Genomic DNA, 22,890 nt, shown 5'->3' with positions numbered 1-22,890 from the left:
ACCTCTTCATTGGAGGTGTAAGTTGTTCACCCTCACTCCCACCCCAGTCTGATCATGTTTCTCACACACTATACCCATCTCCTTAGCTTTAGAAAAGTTGATAAGACTGAGCAATAATTTCAGTGCAGACACCTGACTGTAGGAGTCATCCTTATATTGTCTTCTTTTCTGTGTTGCTGTATTATGACAATACTTTTTACCCTTAGCTCTTAATTGGCTTTCTCTCCGGCATGGCTCCTTGTTGCTTTTGAAACGTAACTAGATGGAGTGTTCAAGAGCGTGATCTGACAGCCGGAGTTTTGAGGCAGCTGTCCTTTTAAACATTTCATATTCATTTTAAAATGAGTTTTTGAAGAATAGACAGTTTGAAAGGATTTTAATGGTGCTCACCAGCAGCGTGGCTGAACTTGATGCGTGTGCTGTAGGCTATCTTTAACCTGATCAGTGGGAACTAAAGACATGTTTAGAAAATGGAATTCTGGACTTTCAAGGCTGTGGCTTCAGGCTGCTTGATCCAATGCGACTCTTCCGTACAGGTATGAAACTTGGCCATGACCCAAGCCAAACATATACCTTAATTATAAAACAAAACCCTGTGTGTTTGCTAAGGGATGTCACATACTTGTTTCTTTTGATACATAAACATGTTTGTCTCAAAAGGTTTCACAGAGAAAATGCATTGCTCAGTATGTCCATAATCCATATATTTAATATATACTGGGTTTAGGCAGCTTTCCTATTTTAGGCTCCTAACTTCCTAAACTGTTTGGATACATATCCTTTCTTAACTCAGAACGTAAAGGTTCTTCAAGTCCATTCTGTCCTTGTTGTTTTAAAAATTTCCCAACTCCAGCTCTGTTGGTATTGGGTGCAGTTAGCTGTGTTGTTTGGATTCACATACTGTGAAACCAGCCCCAGGCATCTTTGGGGTTGTCTTCTTGTTTGTTCTTGGTAGTTCTTCACTTGGTCCTTGAGATTTATGGCAGGCTGAAATTATGCGGAGCTTTTCTGTAGAGGCATTCCATATTTTTTAAAAACTGGTTCAGAGAAGTCTGAAGGTTGAAGAACTCCATTACCATAATATGGAGGAGTTCTGTAGGGCCGCTGCCAGCCTCTGCTCTGTCAAGTATGATATCTGTGGGGCCTTACATGTGCAGCCATTTGCCTCTTTTTTTTTTTTTTTATCAGCCACCTTTAAAAAACAAAACAAAAGCACAGCAAGTATATTTTTTAGAGCAGCTTTAGGTTCACAGCAAAATTGAGCAGAAAGTAGAGTTCCCCTCCTCCGCCCCCATGCCCCCACCCACTACTATCACAGCCCCCCACCAGAGCGGTACATTTGTTATAATTGAGGAACACGTAGCTTATGTTAGGGTTCACTCTTAGTGATGTGTTTTCTGTGGGATTGGGCAAGTGTGTAACGACATGTGTCCATCATTATAGGAGCACACAGAGTAATTTCCCTGCCGAAAAGATCCTCTGCTGCGCCTGTTCATCCCTGTCTTGTCCTCCTAGCCCCTGGCAGCAACTGATCTTTTTACTTTCTTCATAGTTTTGCCTTTTCCAGAATGTCATAGTTGCAATTAAACAGTATGCAGCTTTTTGATTGGCTTATTTCTCTTATGTATTTCCTCTGTGTCTTTTCATGGTTTGATAGCTCATTTCTTTTTAGAGCTGCATAACATTTCTTTGACTTCATGAACCACAGTTTATTTATCCATCCAGCTGCTGAAAGACATGTTGGTTGCTTCCAAGTTTTGACATTTATATATAAAGCTGCTATAAACATCTATATGTAGGTTTTTGTGTAGATATAAGTTTTCAGCTGTTGGAACGTATGGTAAAAGTATGTTTAATTTTGTATGAAACCGCCAAACTGTGTCTCAAAGTGGCTGTACTATTTTGCATTCCCACTTGCAATGAATGAGAATTCCTGTTCCACATCCTCACCAGCATAGGTGTGTAGTTGTTTTAATTTGCATTTCCCCAATGACATACAATGTGGAGCATCTTTCATATACATATTTGCCCTCTCTAAGTCTTTTTTGGTGAGATGTCCAGGTCTTTTGCCCATTTTAAAATTGGGTTGTTAATTTTCTTATAGTTGAGATTTAAGAGTTTGGGGTAACAGTGCTCTATCAGTTAAGGTTTTTTTGCAGATATTTTTGACCAGTGTGTGGCTCAGCTGTCTTTCAGTTGTTGTTATTTAAAATCTTAGATCCAGAAAATCAAACTATGAATGAGGTGAGATTTCACAGTTGTCTGGACACGAGTAGCTGTGTTGCAAGGTCCCAACCTTAACTTCCTTGATTCTTTATTTTCAGGTCAATGTGACTGTGGACTACATTAGAGCAGCCAGCCCAGCCACAGAGACGGTGCCTGCCTTTTCAGAGCGTACCTGTGCCACTGTCACCATTGGAGGAATGTGAGTGCTGCGCCAGCCATAACTAAAGAGTTATCTCTTCATTCACGTCTCCCCTTTCCTTTCACCCTGATTTGCTTTCTGTTGCTGTTAGCACAGTGATTTATGATTGTTGTGTGCCTGTGTAGCACTTTATGTTTGCAAAGTATTTTTTAATCACTCACTAGCTAATCATTTACTTCATCATTATTGTTTTTTAAGATTTATTGGGCTCTCTGTACTTGGCACTATGTAGCACACATTATTACTATTAATAATGCCATTTATTGAGTGTCAGGCCCTAGATACTATTCAAAAGACTATTCTGCATATTAGTTTAGGAAGTTCATTTATAGACACCTCCCCGTCTCCTCTGCCCCCCTCCCCCAGAAAGAAAAAACAAGACCCCACAAAAACAGAGGGAAGAAGAAGAGAGGTTAATTGGACATTTTCTTTGTGTAGATGTATGTAATCAGTAGATGACAGGGTCTTCCCCCTATACTGTGCTGGCTGTCCCCTGGTTATATTCCAAAGTCTCTTGAGAGCTTGATTGATGAATAGTCTATGGAGGGAGGTATCTGATGGGGGAAGGAGGAAGCCTGCTGGGCCTTGCTTCCACAATAAATATTAAAACAGTCAGTCCCTAGTAGCAATTCTTAAACTGCATAAAATATACCAGCGTGGTAATTGTTTCCTTCTCTATTTAACAATCTTAAGTGCTGTTTGTTACCAAACTGGTATTTTTCTTTTAAAGGGAGCATGATAGAAGGGAAGAAAAGAATAGGTTTCTCATTAAAGCAGGGATTGTCTTATTGAAAGCACAATGAAACCCGTTAGGAGAAACACCTCTACGCTCCAGCAAGCCTCTGAAAGGAAAGAGGATCTTGCAGCTAATTTGCCTTCTAGAAGCTCTCCCCCCAGACAGGAACCTTTTCCCTTCACTCGCGTCACCACATTTGGAAATAAGTATTTTTAGCCACAGTTACCACTCCTATAACAGTCTGAGGCTTCATTTTTGCTGAGAGGAACTTAATATAGGCTTTTGATGTCATTACTTCAACACCATCACAGATATCATGCTTGCTAGAAACAGCTTCGTGACAAATTAGGTAATAATTTTGAAATGGGAGAATATAGGAAATATTGTGATCATTCTTCTATCTGTATAACTAGAAATATTTATTATCAATTCATTATCACTTCTTGGGGAGCTTGATGCAAGTTTCCCTACTATGGAGAGCTGGGAAGTTAATATTCCCTATATTAAAATTTTTACTGTCACAAATAAGGAATCCTTTCAGTAGTTAACTGCTCCTCATACTTACTGGTAAAAACAACATCACTACTGTAAAAATTCACATCTTTATTTTTGGTAGATGGCTTTCTCTCCTGTTCACCTAACAATCTTTTTGAGTGGATTTTTTTTTTCCATTTAGTTACCACAGGTATATTTTTAAAGTAAATTTACACTGCTTAAAATTAGATATTCTGGGAGTGTTCTATAAGGATGCTTTTTTTCCTTTTGGTTTCTTTTTCTTTTTTTTTTTTTTCTGGGAGTGTTCTATAAGGATGATTTGAGACAACTGGTTTAAAATTTTTCCAGAGTAGGGTGTTCTGGCCATGCCCATGCTATGAGACCTTGAGGTTTCAACTGCATTGATCTTGGCTTTGACCAAGATTACTCCTTCAGGCTAGCCTCTTTCTGCAGAGGTTGGGTAACTAGCTCCAGCCAATGCTCTTGGTAAGAAGACACCAACCTTTTTATCAGTTTGGTCAGTTAACATCACAGTTGATTAGTTGTAATTGACAACATCATGTATCTGCACTTCAGGTTCCTGCCAAGAATGGTAACCTTGGCCTTCTACTTCGTGGTTCTTGCAGTTATAAGAAATAATGTATATTTTTAATGATTTACCTTGAATTAGACCAGCCTGGCAGGGTACCCAAGAAGCATAGAGTTCCCTCTTAGGTTTGTTTATACTAAACTAGACTTTGGAGTAAACTACTCAGCTAAATTTGGGAGAAATACAAAATTTAGTGATATTGTTGAGACCAGCCCTCACTAGACATTAAGCTCCTTGAACATAGTAATTTTCATCTTTTTTATTCCTTGTAGTCTCAGTATTCAGTGTAAGGTAGGAGTTCAATAAATTTGTGAATGATTTGTGTACTGAATTGCAAAGTGTTCCTTTATGAAGCATAGCAGGGAGTACTTAGATGTTTTTTTTCTTTTTTTGAGTTAACAGGTTTGTTTCTGTCTGATCAATATTGAAAAACTTGTTCTGATAGTTTTCCTCTTTTGTTTGATTATTGGAAGCTCAGTGCCAAAGATCGTACATGTCTAGAAAGTGTACCTGGAAGCATGCCTCTCTATTCCACTCTTACTCATAGCTTCTCTTTCCTTTCCCTTTGCCTTGATTTTGTTTTTATTTACCTTTTTTTCTTGATTTTTCTATACTTAAACAATTCCTAATAGTGTAGAAAAGTGAGGTAGTATATTTAATAAAAATGTCCAAATACTTGGCTTATATTCAGAATTAAGGTATACTAAAAGCATTCCACCTGACTTTAATGTTATTTAAAGACATTGGCTAGAGAAGGGGATTTAATATTTTTATTTCAAATGTTTTAATTTAATTTTAAACACAGAAATAGACTTGTATTTACAAATCTTGGGTGTATGGCAGCATGATCTACTGTGATATTCTGGTGAACTGCATAACTTCCTCTTTGGAGTGAGGACTTAAAAACACTGATCATGGAACCCTAGATTTTTGTGACATATGCCTTCCCCTTCTGTTATAGTTGGCCAGCTCATATTTATTTTGTAGCCATTTTTTCTTATTAAACCTTTTTAAAGTATTCATCTGTTTTTATAGACATCCTTTTTGTATTTATATTAATTATTAATGTAGAATTAATAAATGACATAATTAAAATAACAAGCACAACTAGTATACATAAATTTGGAGACAGAAACAAATGACACAACAGACTGGAACAGAAGTGCACGGGTGTGCTAGAGTGGCCCTCAATCACTCTAATGTCATCAGCCAATAGATTGAGTGAGTTATAGAAAGTCCAGGTCAGTTAAGGGAAGTTTAGTTAGAAGAGCTTTTGTAGTAATGCATTGCCTCTTTCAAAGACAGGCTTTGTCCAAGCTTGTAGAAATGCTGTAGAATTAAGAAGCAAGCCAATCTAAATTATGTCTGTCATCATCTGTTGGCTTACCCACCTACATATAGGCCTTTGTAGATCTAGTGGCTTTCCTGTTATTTGAGAGATCAGCTGGGATTGTCTGGCTCTGGAAGAGCTTCCCTCAAGCTGCTGATTCCAGGGCAGAGGTCCTCAAACTTTTTAAACAGGGGGCCAGTTCACTGTCCCTCAGACATTCCACACATGCGCACTGCGGGCCCGGGGACGAGTCGGATGCTAAGCAGGATAGGCAGCGGCGGCAAAAACACCCGGCGGGCCGGATAAATGTTTTCGGCGGGCCGCATGTGGCCCGCGGGCCATAGTTTGAGGACCCCTGTTCCAGGGGAATGAGAAAGACAAGCAGCTGAGATGGAGACTCTTAACAGGTTATTTCAAAGCAGATCTTTAAATGTATTTCAGATGCCCAAGTGTGTGAATTGCCTATATCAGTGGTCGGCAAACCCTTTAGTCAACAGAGCCAAATATCAACAGTACGATTGAAATTTCTTTTGAGAGCCAATTTTTTTAAACTTAAACTATATAGGTAGGTACATTGTTATTAACTTAATTAGGGTACTCCTAAGGCTTAGGAAGAGCCACACTCAAGGGGCCAAAGAGCCGCATGTGGCTCTCGAGACGCAGTTTGCCAGCCACAGGCCTATATCCTCCATAGGGTTCAGTCTGATCATTCTGTTTTTCCTCTTGATGTTTGGAAGGGAGTCTGGTGTGACATAGTCTTCAACTCCCCATCTCTTGCCCTCTGGGGAATCAATGAAAATGAGGTTCATCATTCCTCTACTAGATTAAATTTTTTAAAATAACTTCACTGTGGAGTTGGCAAGAGTTGTTATTTGCTAATCAAAGCAGTTTAAGTAAAAAAGTAAAAAGATCAAACTTTGAGTTGTTCCTCATTCTTTGGCTCCCAGGTTGGGAATTAGCTGATCCTATTATGCCGTTTGTGACGTGAAGCTGTCAAGATGGCACTTCCTGTTAATTACTTTTTATTGTATTTAAGACACTTAAATAACTCTTCTTGTGATTTAGTCTTCCATGTAATTAGCTCCAGTGATTAAAATCTCATTCTTTCGTTATTGCCAGAGCCTTTTTGAAGAGTGAGATTTTTCTGGGGTGACCTTTACTTGTGCTGGACTTCTCAATTACTTTGAGCTCCAATTTTGCAAACCTATGTAATCCGTTAACTGGTTGCTCATGTCTTACTGCATATCACATTTGCAAAGAAAAGTGTTGAAAGAAAATTTGTTCACATATATAAAGGGGCACCTTAACTTAGGGTCAAGCCTCACACATACACACTTATAATTAACACCACCCCAAAACCCTATTCCTGGAAAATTGTCACACACCCAGTAGATATAGTGTCACTAAGGTATTTCCCCAATGCTTTCCGTTATGTGAAGCATTCCACAATAGTAGGAGATAATAGACATGGCCCATTTTCGGAAAGTGAATGCCGGAGATGGAACTATGGAGTAGGCACAATTAGGAAATGCCCATTTACTGCACTAGGTCACTTTTTTGGGGAGGTGATTTGTTTTTTGTAACAGTGCTACTGGAAACATTATTTCAATCTGCTGGTCCCCTGCATTGCCCATCTCTGCTTCCCCTTCCCCCCACTCCCCATTATCCATGAAAAGCCACTGATTGCAGTTCCCCTTGATGCTGCTTGTAGTTTGGGGCCTTGCTAGCAGAGATGGTGTCAAAGCTCTACTGGGCTTGGACATCTTAGTTCCCTCTTTGTTTAAGGATTGTCTTCCAGCAGACTCAAAGCCATCTTTATGAACTTCCTTTGTGTCTCTTTGGGTTCTTCATGATAGAGCTTGTCTTTATTATCCTATATAATAAAAGCCTAATATGCTAAGTGTCTGGTCATCTGGTTGGCCATTCAACCAATCAAAGCATAATATGCTAATGATATGTTAAGGCTGCTCAACTGCTAGCTATGACGTACACTGACCACCAGGGGGCAGGTGCTCCAACCAGTAGGTTAGCTTGCTGCTGGGGTCTGGCCAATCGGGACTGAGCGAGCCTGGAGCCCTCCCGTGGTCCCTCCCCTGCTGGCCAACCTCCCGCTTCCCTCCCAGGCCCCATCGTGCACTAGTGGGGTCCCTTGGCCTGGCCCGAGCCCTCTTGCTATCCAGGCTGAGGGGAACCCCCCCCCTTCCCCGCCCAAGTGTACGAATTTTGTGCCCTGGCCTCTAGTATTTATATAAACCAGACTATTAAACTTACAAGGAAATGAATTCTTTTGCTGCTGCTTTCTTTTTCACAGGTTCCAGTCTTCAGTGATAACTTCTTTCCTCAGCTATTATATTAGTGACTGAGCATGAAGTTAAGTCTTGTCCTTCTACGATACTCTTTTATAATCCCAGTTTGGCTTTTCTCAGCACAATGGGAATACGTGTCATGCAGTCCCCAGCTTTTCTGTCCTGAGCTCCTAGCTTTGAGGCTTTCACTGTCAGGCCAAAACTCCTATCAGAGTTTTCAAATTTTAAAACATGTTAATATCTGACATTCTAGCTAAACATAAGAAGAAACTCTATTTTCTGGCCTAGTGTTCTTACTGAAAGTACTTTTTTGACTCCTGAGGAAGTACAGAGACAATATTAATGCCAGTGGCTCAGCCAACAGGTAGGATCTGGGTAATAACCAACCCTTTTCTCTATAGATTTATTGGTTACATTTAATCAAATTTAGTGCCCTCCCCCGCCCCCCCGAATATTTCCCTACTTAGACAGAAAAAGAATACTCCAGCATAAGGCCCATCCCCACCTTAAATCATAATCACCATGCCCCCCACCCCCCGCAAAAGAGCACCTTAGGTTGTTTTCTGGAAGTCATAGGCAGCTTGGTTTATAATAATTATGCTACTTCTGCTGTTTTGAGTGGTAGAAGTATGCATGTCTACCATTTTGAAGCCTTTGCAAGTCTCTGTGGCAATTAGTTTAGAATACCCTGGGAGGAATTAGTTGAACAACATCACCTATCTCCTGCTAGTATATAGCTGTCATTTTAAGAGACTGGTCCCATAAAGTGCTATGAGAAGGAACATGGCTTTTGCTAAGGGTTCAGGGTGGGAGTCAGGGAAACACTAGTTAGTTTCAGACTGAGCTCTCTTATTCAAGTATTTTGTGGTTGTCTACCCATGCAGCCAAGTCTTATTTCTTTAAAGACCTCTTGGTTTCAGATTCTTGTATTACCATCATGTCTATATCGAAGTTCAATTAAGTTTTTCATAGTGGAACCCTTGGTTCGGTTCATAGGTACCAATCAGCAGAATCCTTTGCTGAGCACCATGTACTCATCTTTCTTTCCTTTTTCTTTATTTTTTTAATATTAATTGAGTATAGTGTCAGGCATTGGGTGGCTTAATATTTTCTGAGCTGATCCTTCCGAAGCTCCCTTTCTTCAGTTTCCCAAAGTATATAACATGGCGGGCCTGGGGGAAAGTGAAGGTTTTCTCCAGATAAGGGGAGCTTATCGGAAGGGAGGAACATTCTGGAATGTTTAGAGATACAGATAAGTATATTCAAAATAATCTCAGAGGCCTTGTTTGAAAAACTAAAAATGCTGTCCATTCATTCTGATTTCAGTGAGCACTCAGAGTGGCTGAGTGAAGTACTGGGCCCAGACAAAGGACAGGTTGCTGCTTCTATAGCTGCCTACTATAACAATTCACTTATCTGTTTATTCATTCAACAAATACTCGTTGTTCACCTACTATGTGCCAGCCCCTGGGAATATAGCAGTGAACAAAGATGGTTCTGAGTGGTAAGGCTTTCCTGGCTGCAGTTCTCAGCGTTTCTTTGCTCAGGAGTCCTGTGGGTATTCATTGTCCTTGCCACCCACAGAGCCGTGTTTATGTAGATTTTTGTTAGTTTGTTTTTTGCTCTAAGAAACATAAGTGACTTTATTTAAACAGTGCCTACAAAGGTTCTTTTCTCTTCAGGTTTTCGCGGGGACTTTTAGAGACTTTACCACTTAGAAACAGGTTAAAATATAAATGAAAGATAATCCTTCTAGTATTTTTATTTTTCTTATGAGGCAGTAACTTAACCTCTGAGTAGACAAAATAAAATGCTCACGTGATTGCCCACTGGAGCCCATCTGTCCTTTTCCACCACATATGACAGCTCGTGGGCCATTCAGTGTTGATAGAGCTCTATGAATCCTGACAGTTCACGGTGGTACCCATCCTGCTACGCGTCCACCTGCCTCACCTGGCAGAGGCACGGACGCCAGCTTCCTAACACTGTCTGCCTTTCACTTTTTTCGATGATTATCCTTGTAACTTTATAAATTGACTCTACTGATTTTTAAATTTTTTGCTCTAAACAGTATCTATTTACTAGCTTATATTAAAGATGAGTATTTACACTATTACCTACACTCTTTATCCCCTAATTTTGTTATATTATAGTGAATTTTATAATTTTCAGTTATTCTGCTTTTGATTAACTTTATAGCAAAAGTATTAGGAAATTTGATGCTTACACTTTACCCCCTCCTTTTAAAAATGTTATAGTTTTACTGTTGTCAGATTTATGTTAGTTATTGCATTTCTCCACTGTCACTATAATTGACTTCTAAGTTTTACGTATAAATTGGTCCTGAAAATTTAAGCCACACCCACCCCAATAGCAGTTATAATTGTGTGAGTGTTACTGTTGGACCAAGAAGTATGGTAGAGTGATTAAATCTCTAGAAAAGAGTGCTGTGTTGTTAAACCCCCATATAAATGTTAATTCTCTTTGTGTGTGTGTTTCTCTCTGTATGTCTATCATTTTCCTTTTTGCACATTTTCATGTGCAGTTGCCATTATATCTCAGAAAGTTGTTCTTTTTGACTCTGAAAGCTTTTCTGGCTCTGGAAATGTTGTTTATTTGTTGTTTCTTGAAATTTTATTAAAATATTTATTGGTGATGTTTATTTTTTATACTCAATTGGCTTTTTTTAAAATGCACTGAAAATGCTTATTAGTTTGAAAAATCAAAGTAAACGCATTTCAGAAGAAAACAGTGTTACATAATATGATTAGAAGACACATTTTCTGACAGATTGTATTTTTAAAAAAATATATTTTATTGATTTTTTCACAGAGAGGAAAGGAGAGGGATAGAGAGTCAGAAACATCGATCAGCCGCCTCCTGCACACCCCCTACTAGGGATGTGCCTGAAACTAAGGTACATGCCCTTGACCGGAATCGAACCTGGGACCTTCAGTCCTCAGGCCTACGCTCTATCCACTGAGCCAAACCGGTTAGGGCTGACAGATTGTATTTTCACAGCCTCTATGCAGTCTCCACTTTCGGTCCTTGGTTATCTGGGTTCTTTCTAGCGAGTTTTTGGTTGATTATTCAGGAAGTTTTTCTGTATTTTAGTTGTAATTCCATTTTGTTCCTGGGAGCGTATCTATGCAACATCTACATACTCCACCACCATTCTCCCCCCCCCCCCCCAAAAAAAAAAAAACACACAACAAAACAAACCTATACTTAATTTGCTTTTTAAATCTGAACACCCATGTCTTCAACTCAAGGAGATTTTTTTTTTCCCTTTTTTTGCTTGGATTATTTTCTTTTTCTCACTTTTGCCTCTGACTCTGGAAATTCTATCAATATATTGTATCTTATGCTTCATATCTCTAACTTTTCTTCCATTTGTTTTAAAGATCTCCTTTACATTTTTCTTCTACATTCAAGGAGATGTCTTCAACATTATTTTCCTGCTCACTTAGCCAGACGGCCATGCATATTGACTCATTTTCATGCATTCCTGGTCTCTTTCATCTCACTCACTCATTTACTTAGTTCATTTATGAAGTAATTCATAGAATGTCTGGTATGTACTAAGCACTGTGTTAGGCATTAGAAATATATTGGTAGTACTGAAAGTGAAATGATTTGTGTCCTCATGAAATTTATAGAGACTGTTCTCTTGCTCATTCAAATTTTTTAAAAAATTTCAGCACTTATATTTAAAATTTTTCTTTTTTAAGTGTTCTATTGTAATAGCATCCTGAATACAGTATTTTCTCTGATATCTCTGAGAATACTCTTTAAAAATAAAAAACACACCACCCTCTTCCATTGAATTATCTGTTTCCCCATGACCAGTTGTTCTTTGTTTCTGTTGTTTCTTTTTATTCATAAGTTCTCAAGTATTTTTGTGTGAAGGAAGGACCAGATTTGAGTTGGCAGCAGGAAATATCAAAGGCAGTCTCTATATTTGGTCCTGAAAGTGTCTGGACCTGGAACACAGAGGAAGCAGGCAAATTGCAGACCTGACTAAAATTGTCACAGCACAGGGGGTTTCCTCAGCCAGCTTTAGTGTATCTCACTGGGTTGGCATAGGACGTGGGGGGCAGGGGTAGGACCTGTGATGTACTTGGCCCATTCTGTCTCAAAAGCTATTGCTCTGCTTTTCTTTCAGGATACAAACTCCATCTAAGGTCCTTCCCCAGATGAATCACCTACCCTCTGTTCTATTACATATATTGCTTTGAAGTATCTCATATAACCATCTCATATGACATTGGGAATTTGGGGAATCTCACTGGTATAAAGTTGAAGTCATGTTGGTTTTAATTCCCAAATACACTACAGTATTGAAATAATAAGAGACTTAAAGGGAGAAACTTTAGCAATAGCTAAAGAAAAATCTGAAAATGTGAAGTTGAGAAATCTATCACAGTAGCTTCCTTTAGTTTAAGTCATGACTGCTTTAGTGGCTTTAAGAAGCTTTGTGCTTTTTGCTCTATAGTTTTCTGCGGTTACGCTGACTAGCAACCTGCAAGTGCAGTAGAAAAAGCTGTGAAGACACTCCTCCTGTATTAAAACAGTGGATTAGTGATGAAAGGCTACACCCTGGATCAGATTTTATGTTTTAATTAAAATGGTCTCTATTGGAAACAAAGCCCTCTACTACCTCATCTGGAAGGAGGAGGAAGCGTGAGAGCCCCAGGGTAAAGGCTACTCTGCCAGTGGAGATTTAACTGTGAGCCGAGGTTAATTTTGCTGGTGCTTAGGCTAGAAAGTTCCATAGCATTTAAGTGGTCTTCCCATGACCCGGCTCTTCTTTAAAGTCCTATTTGTTTAGGGGGTTTTGTTGGTGTTTTTGTGAATGTCACCGATTCAGGAACACACATAGAAAGAATGCAATTGCCCAGCCGGTGTGCTCAGTGGTTGAGCATTGACCTGTGAACCTGGAGGTCAGGGTTCGATTCCTAGTCAGGGCACATGCGTCGGTTTCAGGGTTGATCTCCAGTAGGGGGCATGCCGGAGACAGCCAATCAATAGTTCTCTCTAATCATTGATTTTCTCTCCCTCCCTCTCCTTTAAATCAATAGAAACATATGCAATCAAAGAAATGTCTGTGCTGTACTTGCTGGTAGAGTATTTCTTGGAGTTTTGCTAAGGGTCAAAACCCTCTTAGCACCTCTGTGGGCATCATAGGGACCAGAGAGAGGCTGGCTAGCCCAGGTCTTCCTGATCAATTGGTCAGATGATGTCCCCAAAGCCTACTCACTGTGGTGCTTTGTATTTCTCGATAAAGGTCCTTGAGGTGCCCCTACGTCTCCCCCCAATCTCATACCATCTGCTTTATGTCTTTCAGGATTTGTGCAAACTTTCTGATATGCTGTTAACACACTTTCTTGGTGTTTTTTTTTAACACCATTAGGGCTTTTTATTCATGTCCATATCTTTCTTTCCTGTCATTTCAGTAGGATCTTGTAAAGGATGTCATGTGGACATAAATTCTCAGTCTGCCATTCTTACCTCCCTCGAGCATTCTTTCTTTATTCCTTTGGATAGTGCAGTTGATGTGATAAGGAAAGGGGACGTTTGATGTAGTTACTAGTAAGCAAAAATTCTTTATCTTTTTTGTGCCATTTCTCAGCCCCTTTCTCTTTACAGTTCCTGTGGCCAGCACAGTACCAAGTGATAGAGGGAAATAAAACTGGCGTTTTTATAGATTTTTCTATTTCCCAGTAGTGATGCTCCTTGACAGGGATTTGCTCCAGTTCATACTGAGTGAATTTTAAAAAGAATAATAAAAATTAGAGTAACATTTTTAAAAGCTTAGAAAATAGGGTAGAACTACCCATTATTTATTCATGCTAATATAATAGCTGTTATTTGGAGGGTATTCCTTTTGAAGACTGGTTATTTTTTACGAATTTAGGAATGAGAACACTAACCACTTGGCATACTGTTGAGGTGAAGTCTAAGGCAAGCTATTCTTGGATGTTTAGATTCTGTGGATTTTTTCTAAGGTAGGCTTTGGAGGTGAGCAGACCTGAGGTAAAACCTCAGCTCTACTCCTAAATAGCTGTGTAATCTTGGGCCTTTGTTTTTTCTTGTGTAAGAAATAACAATCTCAAGCTGTTGTGGAGATAAAATGTGCTATGCATCTTAAATGTTTAGCTTTAGTCACTAAGACAAATCAATCAAGTACTGAAATCAGCCTGGTCACCTTTGACCTATTTCAGATCCAGTGGTCACTTCTGTCCTTTCTCTTTGTCCTCTCCTCAACATCTTTAGTTACTTCTTTTTGCTCAAACCTTTCCTTTTGTAAGAATTTTTCTTGAATATTTTTATATTTCAGTCTCTTCTTTTTCTTCTCACTACCCCCTGGCCAAATTCGTCCACTGATAATACTGCTCCCTCACAGAATGTTCTAAGTATTAGCTTAAATAAGATATAGGAAATGTCCAAAGGTTAATTAAAAAACAAAACAAAAATGCCCCATTGGATTATGGCTTAGTTTTTATAGTAGTAGTTCATTTTTATTGTTTCATAGCAGGCACTTTGGTTTGGATTTATCTCTTTTCTCACTTTTAAAATTGTCATGATGGCTAAATTACATCCATTTTTCCACTAAATATTGAATGTATACTATGTTAACACAGTAATGATTGGAAAGTATTTGCATAAAGGTAGAAGTAATAGATTTTCATGAGTAATTTGTAATGTTTCAAGAAGTTTAACACACATTTACCACTGAATAGGCACACAATTTATCCCTCATTAAAAGCCACATATTGAATATCTTTCAAACCAAGAGGTATGTAGCAAGCAACCTACATGGATATACTTGCTGTAGTTAGTGATCTCTACCTCTCTACTTCCTGTCTGTATATCTGAAAAGGCAGAGCGCTACTCAAGTGTCTTAGGAAGTGCTCTTCTGTGCCCCCACCTTAAAGTCTTACTGAAATCATTCTCCGTGGAACGTAGAGAACAACCCTTTTCGTTGTGAGGCCTTTGCGAATTTTTGTGCTATCAGTAAAAAGGTGTTTACAACAAGTGGAACTTGGAGGGATTTAGGGACTATTTGGACCTTGGAGGTCAATATGTATGCAAGTATGCAGAGATGTCTAATAGCATGACTGTCGTAAAGGGTAGAGGAAACTTGGGACTGCCCTCCATCAGGTTTACAGTGTGGATTTTACATGGAGCCGTAAGGCTTTCTGATACATCTGCTTACACATCAACTGTGATTCACCAGGCTGTTGCCTTAATGTGAGCTTCCATTGTGTTAAAATTGTGATTTTACGTATCAGTTCAGTAGCAAGGGCAGCTATACTACAGTTCTTGTCATCCCTCCTCCTTCCAAAAAAAATAATCTTGACTTTGATTGCAAAGTCACCTTTTTTTTTCCTTTTTTTAAGTGAAGAAACAACTATGTAAAGCATTTATTCTTGTCACCACTTTCTCAAAAACCTCCCTCTGAAACGGTTTCTTCTTGTGTCACCTACTGCAGCCTGTGGCAGTGGAGAGAGATCTGATCATTGAGTGAGAGTTGACATAAAGGAAAGTGGAGAATAAGAAATAACAAAACCCTTGACCTTTTTAATTTGGCTCATTTGTTGCCTAAAATTGAGCGATGAATCATTGAGTGAAAAATATTATGGCTTCTAAATTTTATGAAAAATGTTGACTACCTGAAAACGTATTTTTTTAAACTTAATTTTATAGGTGGAGACTCATGTCTAGTGTTTTCACCTGCAGAGGTTCTATACTTTGTTTATGCAGTGAAAGTAGCTGCCACATAGACCTTTGCCACACTGACATTGGTCTTGGTCCAATTGCTAATGGATTCTGGGGAACAAAAACACGGCTTGCTATGTTCCTGTGGTGCCAGCTGGCTGGTCGTGGTCCATAAACTATAATGGGGCAGGTGGTGGAATTCTTCTTACTGGGCCCCTTTTTCCTTTTTGACCAATATGAGAAACTTATCTTGAGTTTCCACCCCAAGAAGCAACCTGTGCCAAAACAATTTTCTTCTGATTTATCTAGAATGATTGGGCTTGGTATAAGAACAGGGAGTTATTCTTCCAGTTGATAGTGGCTCAGAATTTCTCAGAGTAGAATGGCAGCCTTCCAGAATCCAGAGCATTATTTTGAGCTCCTTCCTCTAAACAAAGCATTTGCCTGAACTATTGAGTATGTGAACATGGCTCTCTGGGGCTACCCCGCCCCCATTTTGGTCTTTGCAGACCTCTCTGATACGTCTGGTTCTACTTTCACTGTCAGAGCAAATCATTCCAGATGCCATTATATAATTTTCTGCCTTGGGGTGTGTGTTTGTGTGGGTGGGTAGTTTTGTTTTGTTTTTAAGTGGTGTTTAATGTCAGGCTAATAATAAAATGGATACGTAGGCCTAGTTTTGTCATCACGGCCACGAGTTTGCTTGTGTGTCCTTTATTCCCCTGGGAGGCGGAGAACTCCCCCTCCCAAGTGGTGCCTACAGCTTGGAGGGGGCTCTTGTCATCACAGCTGCCTAGAAAATGCAGCACGGAACTCGCAGTTCTATTCTGAAGAGACAAAGATGAGGCATGTTCCCTCTGGTTGCTCCCACAATCGATTTCTTGTCTTCCTGCTACCTAAATACTGGTAGAACCAATAGGTATGAATTTGCTGATCCTGAACCAGTTCCAAAGTTTGGTTTATTCCCTACCTACAATTCTTAGGTTCTTGGTCTTTGGGGGAATGCCAGGTTCTTTGACACATTTATGGTTCTGGGGGCCTTAAGCTACATTAGGTCAATCTTGGGCCCTTAAATTCTGGAAAAGAAGAACGTGTTAGTTGAACTCTTCTGTGTGGGCAGTTTTTCAAAAAAACTATGTGATAAGACCCACCTAGGGCACTTTAAAAAAAATGGTGCCCTGTCTTTAAAATGTAGGTATAGTGTTCGATGTTTTAAAGTATTGATTTTCACCCCTGGAGCTTCCGGTTTTATTAGCCTGGCATTGTTGTTTTGTTTCTTTGTTTTTTTTAATATTTTTTATTGATTTTTTACAGAGAGGAAGGGAGGGGGATAGAGAGTTAGAAACATTAGTGAGAGAGAAACATTGATTCAGCTGCCTCCTGCACACTCCCCACCGGGGATGTGCCCACAACCAAGGTACATGCCCTTGACCGGAATCGAACCTGGGACCCTTCAGTCCGCAGGCCGACACTCTATCCACTGAGCCAAACCGGTTAGGGCCTGGCATTGGTGTTTTGAGTAATAATAGGGTGATGGGTATTTCTAGCTCTGCCTCCAACTTATAGGGTGACCTGACAAGTCATTCACCCTCCTTTCCTAAGGCCCTTATCTGGCCTTTTTGAAGGAGAAAGTAGCATAAACAGTACTGCTAATATTATGTTTCCTTAATGTATCGCTTAGTAATCTAAAATTTCTTTCAACCTGCTCTCAGGTTCTATCAGAGGGAACATTAACAGGGGTGTGTTTGGGGATGAAAGGAGTAGCAGTCAAGCCAAAAGTTTCCCACTGGTTTTATTTTTATTTATTCATTTATTTTTAACTTTAAACAAATTTTTATTACACAAAGGTCACGTAATTGGATATTTCTCTACTTTGTACACAATTATTCTTACTCTCCACAGAATGGCTGCTTCTTCACTTCTCATCGGGTGATGGCAAGCACTAAAATCCTGATTTTAACAGAATAATAGTAAAAATGCCTCAGTGATTTACGTTGAAAGCAGTACATTGGTACATGGCTCTTGCACTTATCAGGATTGTACAAATGTATTTTTATTCAAAAATACAAAATAAATTATCTGTAGACATGGACAATGACAGCAGTAAACCATTGTATGTTGTCAACTGAAACCAGTAACTGGTGGTTAGAGGGATTTTCTTGAACATCAGCCAGCCCTTTCTTCAGTCACTTCCTTCAACTGACTTCTCTGAAGTTATAGGTGAGGAGATGCCCTGAGCTTCCTCTCGGTCCTCAGTGATGATGGTGAAGCACTCTCCAGGGCTAGAACATGCCGCCTCCCATCCCTCCTCCCATGCCGCCCATCCCACCCATCCCAGGGTCCTTCTCCTCTTTGGGAATTTTTGTGACACAACTTCTGCTGTTGTTAACAGAGAGGCCACGCCAGCAGCATCCAGTAAAGCAGTTCTTACAACCTTAGTTGGATCAATGATTCCTTTTTCCACCATATTCACAAAATCTCCAAGCATGGCATCATAACCAATTTCTGAGGAACTTTGCATAATTTTCTCAACTATTGACGATCCCTCAACACCTGCTTTCTTAGCAATGGTCATTGCAGGGATTTTTAGTTCTTTCTTAATAATTTCTATACCAATTTTTTGATCTTCATTAGTTGGAGTTAATGAATCCAAGGCTGGAATGCTCCGAAGCAGGGCACAGCCCCCTCCCAGAACAATGCCTTCCCACAGCAGCTCGGGTAGCATTGAGGGCATCTGTGACTCTGTCTTTCTTTTCATTCACTTCAACATCACTTGTTCCACCAACCTTCAGCACAGCTACCCCATCTGAGAGTTTGGCCAGGCGTTCATTTAGTTTTTCCTTTTCATATTCATTAATTGTGGTATCTAACTGTTAGCTCAATGATTTCTTGAATACGTTTTTCAATCTGAGCCTTGTCACCTTTTCCCTTCAAGAGCATGGCATCATCTTTGGTCACAATGACCTCTCCAACTTTTCCTAAGTCATGAGGCTGAACGTCTTCTAGGTTGAAAGCCAGTCCTTCTCCAAACACAGCACCACCAGTAGCAATAGCCATGTCTTTAAGCTGGTTCTTCCTATTGTCCCTAAAACCTGAGCTTTGACTGCTACAACCTGAAGACCAACTTTTAGCCTATTCAAAACCAGTGTACTGAGAGCTTCTCCCTCAACATCTTCAGCAATTATGACCAGGGGCTTGCGGTGAGCATTGGCAATTTCAAGAGCAGGTACGATGGACTGAACACTAGAAATTTTCTTTTCACTCAACAGAACGTTTGCATCTTGGAATTCACATTTCTGACCTTTTGCTGTATTAATAAAGTATGGAGAAATATAACCTCGATCAAACTTCATGCCTTCAATAATTTCTAATTCATCATTCAGTGTTTTTCTATCCTTTACAGTGATGACGCCTTTCCTTCCAACCTTTTTTTTAAAAAATATATTTTATTGATTTTCTACAGAGAGGAAGGGAGAGGGATAGAGAGTTAGAAACATCAATGAGAGAGAAACATCAATCAGCTGCCTCCTGCACACTCCCTACTGGGTATGTGCCCGCAACCAAGGTACATGCCCTTGACTGGAATCAAACCTGGGACCCTTCAGTCCACAGGCTGACGCTCTATCCACTGAGCCAAACCGGTTAGGGCATTCCAACCTTTCTCATTGCGTCAGAAATTATGTTGCCAATTTCTTTGTCTCCATTTGCAGAAATTGTAGCAACCTGAGCTATTTCCTCAGGGGTTGTCACAGGTTTAGACTGCTTCTTAAGTTCAGAAATTATAGCATTGACAGCTAACATCACACCTCCTGATTTTCATTGGATTAGCACCTTTGCTGATCTTCTCAAACCCTTCCTTGGCAATGGAGCGTGCTAGCACAGTAGCCGTAGTGGTGCCATCCCCAGCCTCTTCATTTGTATTATTGGCAACATCCTGAACAAGTTTAGCGCCAATATTTTTATATTTATCTTTTCAGTTGATGGACTTTGCAACGGTCACACCATCTTTTGTTACTTTGGGACTTCCCCAGTTCTGTTCAATAATCACTGTACTTCCCTTTGGCCCCATAGTAACGGCTACAGCATCGGCCTAAAAGGTCTACACCTTGAAGCATTAAAGCTCGAGCCTCTGCACCGAATTTTACATCTTTGGCATAAGCCCAAGTGAGATGAGGAGCCAGTGCCCTGGACACGGGCCTCATCTGGCGAAGGACTGTGTGTAATGGAAGCATTTCTGCGGGGCAGCGGCAGGGCGTGCGGGCGGCGAGGCAGGCCGTCGGCAGCGAGTGAGGGCCCCACTGGTTTTAAACTGTAGCTATAGGTTTTTCCTTTTGTGTAACCCTTCCTCCTCAAACTCTTGATCCTAAACATTAGGTTTACTTGGATGTCTGTAGATTTTCAAAGTCAGATTTTACCCAAACAGTAGTGATAACTACCAGTTGACTCATTGCCATTAGCCCCTGACATGACCTTGAGTTAAATTGTTTACCTGAGAGAACAATGGACAACATTGGAGAGAGCTTTGAATTTAGACATCTAGTATTCATTTTACCTCTAATTATCAAGTTTATAGATTTTGTCTGTTGGGTAACTGTTGTCTTACTGTTTTAAAATGCCCTCCTTAAAAGGAAGTCATGGGCAGGAAAAGGTTTTAATGTCTTTTGTTGTTGGGGTTGGTGTTGGTAACTAAACAAAACTGTCTTTTAAATACTCTTGGGGACCCAAGAAATTCAAGTATAATTTATTCATTTGTTAGACTCAATAAATGCCAGTTGTGGGGGGAGATTAAAGACTCAAGCCAATAGTTAAATATCTAAGAAGCCCTAGAGTTTATTGTGTTTTGATAGTTTATTGTGTGTACACTGATGCATCTGAAATTAATAATGTGTATTTTGATGCCTGGGGCCTAATCCAAACTAATATCCTCAAGTGATTTGTTGTTTCATGTTGATGCCCTTTTAAATATAGCACCATTTATGACCCTGTTGGTTATTTTATTGTTGTTGCTTTTCCCCCCACATCTTTGTTTATAATCAGGGCTTACATTCCGCTCGCGTACATGAGTATAACAAATTAACCTGTGCCATCATGTTAAATATTTTGAATATCACCCCTGATTATAATGCACAGGGATTTGAGTTATGTCACCTGCTCTTCAGGACTTGTTTTCAGGGAGAGGTGCCAATCTTGTCCTTATAGTGAGCTGACAGAGAAGGAACGTCAGTAAGAAGTATTTCTATTTTGGTTTGCATTGTTTGAACTGGAACTGTTTTCTGCACATTGCCCTGCATTAATGACCTTTGCCTGTTGAGAGGCTGTGGGTGAGAATCATTGCCTGTAAGGGATTCTCTGTACCTGAGCATCTACTTGGTGGCATTTGCTTTTCCAACTAGTGCACTGACTTAGACCTTAAAAAGTAGGTAGAAGTCCCTGGTGGCTGTATTTTTCCCATTCAGAAACTCAGGAAAATTGGAGTGTATTGGTAGGTTACAGCCTGGCATGCTTGGGCCAGTTCCATGTTTTTCACCATGCTTTATCTTTAGAGCATTTGTTGAAGACTTTTGTTTTTCCCATTGATAGATTACGTTCGGCAATAAGACACTACTTATTGTGAATTAGAAGATAGTTCATTAGGGTTTTAGCACTCACCTTCACCTCCTCCCCCTTATTCAGCCCTCGCCATAGTTTACCTTCAATTTTAATAGCTGAGTAGTTTGTTGTTGTTTTTTTCGGAAAATGTACAGTACTTCTTTGTTTGGCATCTCCAAAAAACATGATTTGAAGAATGAGTTCAGCTCATTCCTAGAATCTGGCAGGGATAGTGGGACTTTAATCAGACTATAATTGTTCTAAAACTTTTCTAGATTAAACTTGCTACCCTCGCTTCCCCCCACTCCAGCCCAATTTAAAACAAAACAGAAAACCAAGGAAAATCTGATCATGGTGTCAGGACTCCCTTCTCCCTCTTATATCTTTAGGAAGTTATTCACCCTGATTCTGATAATTTCCCATTATGACATAATTTATATGTTTCCCACCCTTTCCCCTTGTAATAACAAAATTGCTGATAGCCATGTAACAGTGTTGTGGTTTTTTTTAAGTCAGGTAATTCATTTCTAAATTGAACCTTGTTTCTTTCTAATCAGCCTTGTAATGTATTACAGACATCATTCTCAGCATTAGCTACAGAAGTGATTTAATGCTGGGTTTTTAATGACTCCTTCATTAATCCTGGTAGTCTGGGATTTAACACTCACTGGCCTTTGACCATTGGAAATGATGAAAACTTCGATTTCATGCATATTGGATAACACTGGACTGTTGCTGGAGCCATGAATTTTGCCTCTGCAGTGGCGTGCATGATTGAGTGCTGTGGAAGGATGGGTGCTCTCCCCAGCCATGCACCGCTGCCGAGGAGGTGAACTCGACGTCTTTATCAGTACAGGGTGACCTCCTAGGATAGCTGGATATGAAGTGGGAATTTGCACTGACAGCTTTGTCCACTGGACAAATCTCTGGACTTGTGAAGTCAAGTTCAACCTTTTCAGCTATTTCCTAAAAGATGCTTTCTTTGAGAACAAGTTCCTTCATGTCTAAACTGTGAACATTTTTTCTTCTCATAGAGTCATGGAATTTTATAGTAGGAAGATACGTTCAAAGCTATCTAGTCCACCTCCCTCATTTATAAACAAGGTGGCTTAGTCCAGGAGAAGTAACACAACTAGGCCCGTGTTACTGATAATGGACATCAACAAGAAGAATGATCACCAACACATACAGTGCTTACTATGTGCCAGGCAGAACCTAAGAATAGCCTAGTTTCTTTCTCACACCGGTGTCGTGAGGTGACATGTATCGCACAGCAATTCAGTCCTCCAGGCAGCTTCTCTCTACGTCCTGCTGTCGTTGACGGCAGAGATGACAGTGTCAGTTGCCTTCCTTATTCTTAGTGGAAGCATTTTCAATGTTCTTTCGAAGAGAGGGGCTAGCTTATTTACTGTAGAGTCTTGTGGCAGGATAATAATAACATGAAAAAAATGCCAGGTTCTCCCCTCACTCCATCCCCTCAAAAAAAAAAAATTATTGCTCAGGAGAAAGGAAGTCTTCTACTTTGAGTCTTTGCAAAGGCCCTTGTGTTACAAGTGCTTCCTCGCTTAATTTATTTTGAACATATCAATTAGCCTGACTCAACCATCCTCGGGGCAATATGAAGGTTATGTGGCAGAATCATTTCAAGCAGCCAATTTTTTTTACACAAACATATAGCAATTATTCTGGTGAGTGTGG

General features: G+C 39.8%; 1 protein-coding gene and 1 pseudogene across 1 annotated transcript in view; one reads left to right on the top strand and one right to left on the bottom strand.

The window, feature by feature from the left end:
- Positions 1-22,890, top strand: part of SND1 (staphylococcal nuclease and tudor domain containing 1) — a 439,366-nt gene that overhangs the window by 187,233 nt on the left and 229,243 nt on the right. Inside the window, exon 12 of the mRNA XM_006090488.3 lies at positions 2,325-2,425. Within this exon, the coding sequence (XP_006090550.1) occupies positions 2,325-2,425 (101 nt within the window). The remainder of the gene's footprint in view (positions 1-2,324; positions 2,426-22,890) is intronic.
- LOC102419300 lies at positions 17,626-19,899 on the bottom strand (annotated as a pseudogene).

Source organism: Myotis lucifugus, unplaced genomic scaffold (assembly GCF_000147115.1).
Source record: "Myotis lucifugus unplaced genomic scaffold, Myoluc2.0 scaffold_73, whole genome shotgun sequence".
Classification (NCBI taxonomy): Eukaryota; Metazoa; Chordata; class Mammalia; order Chiroptera; family Vespertilionidae; genus Myotis; species Myotis lucifugus.
The sequence above is the reverse complement of the archived record's forward strand: the minus strand, read 5'-3'. Positions and strand labels throughout refer to the sequence as shown.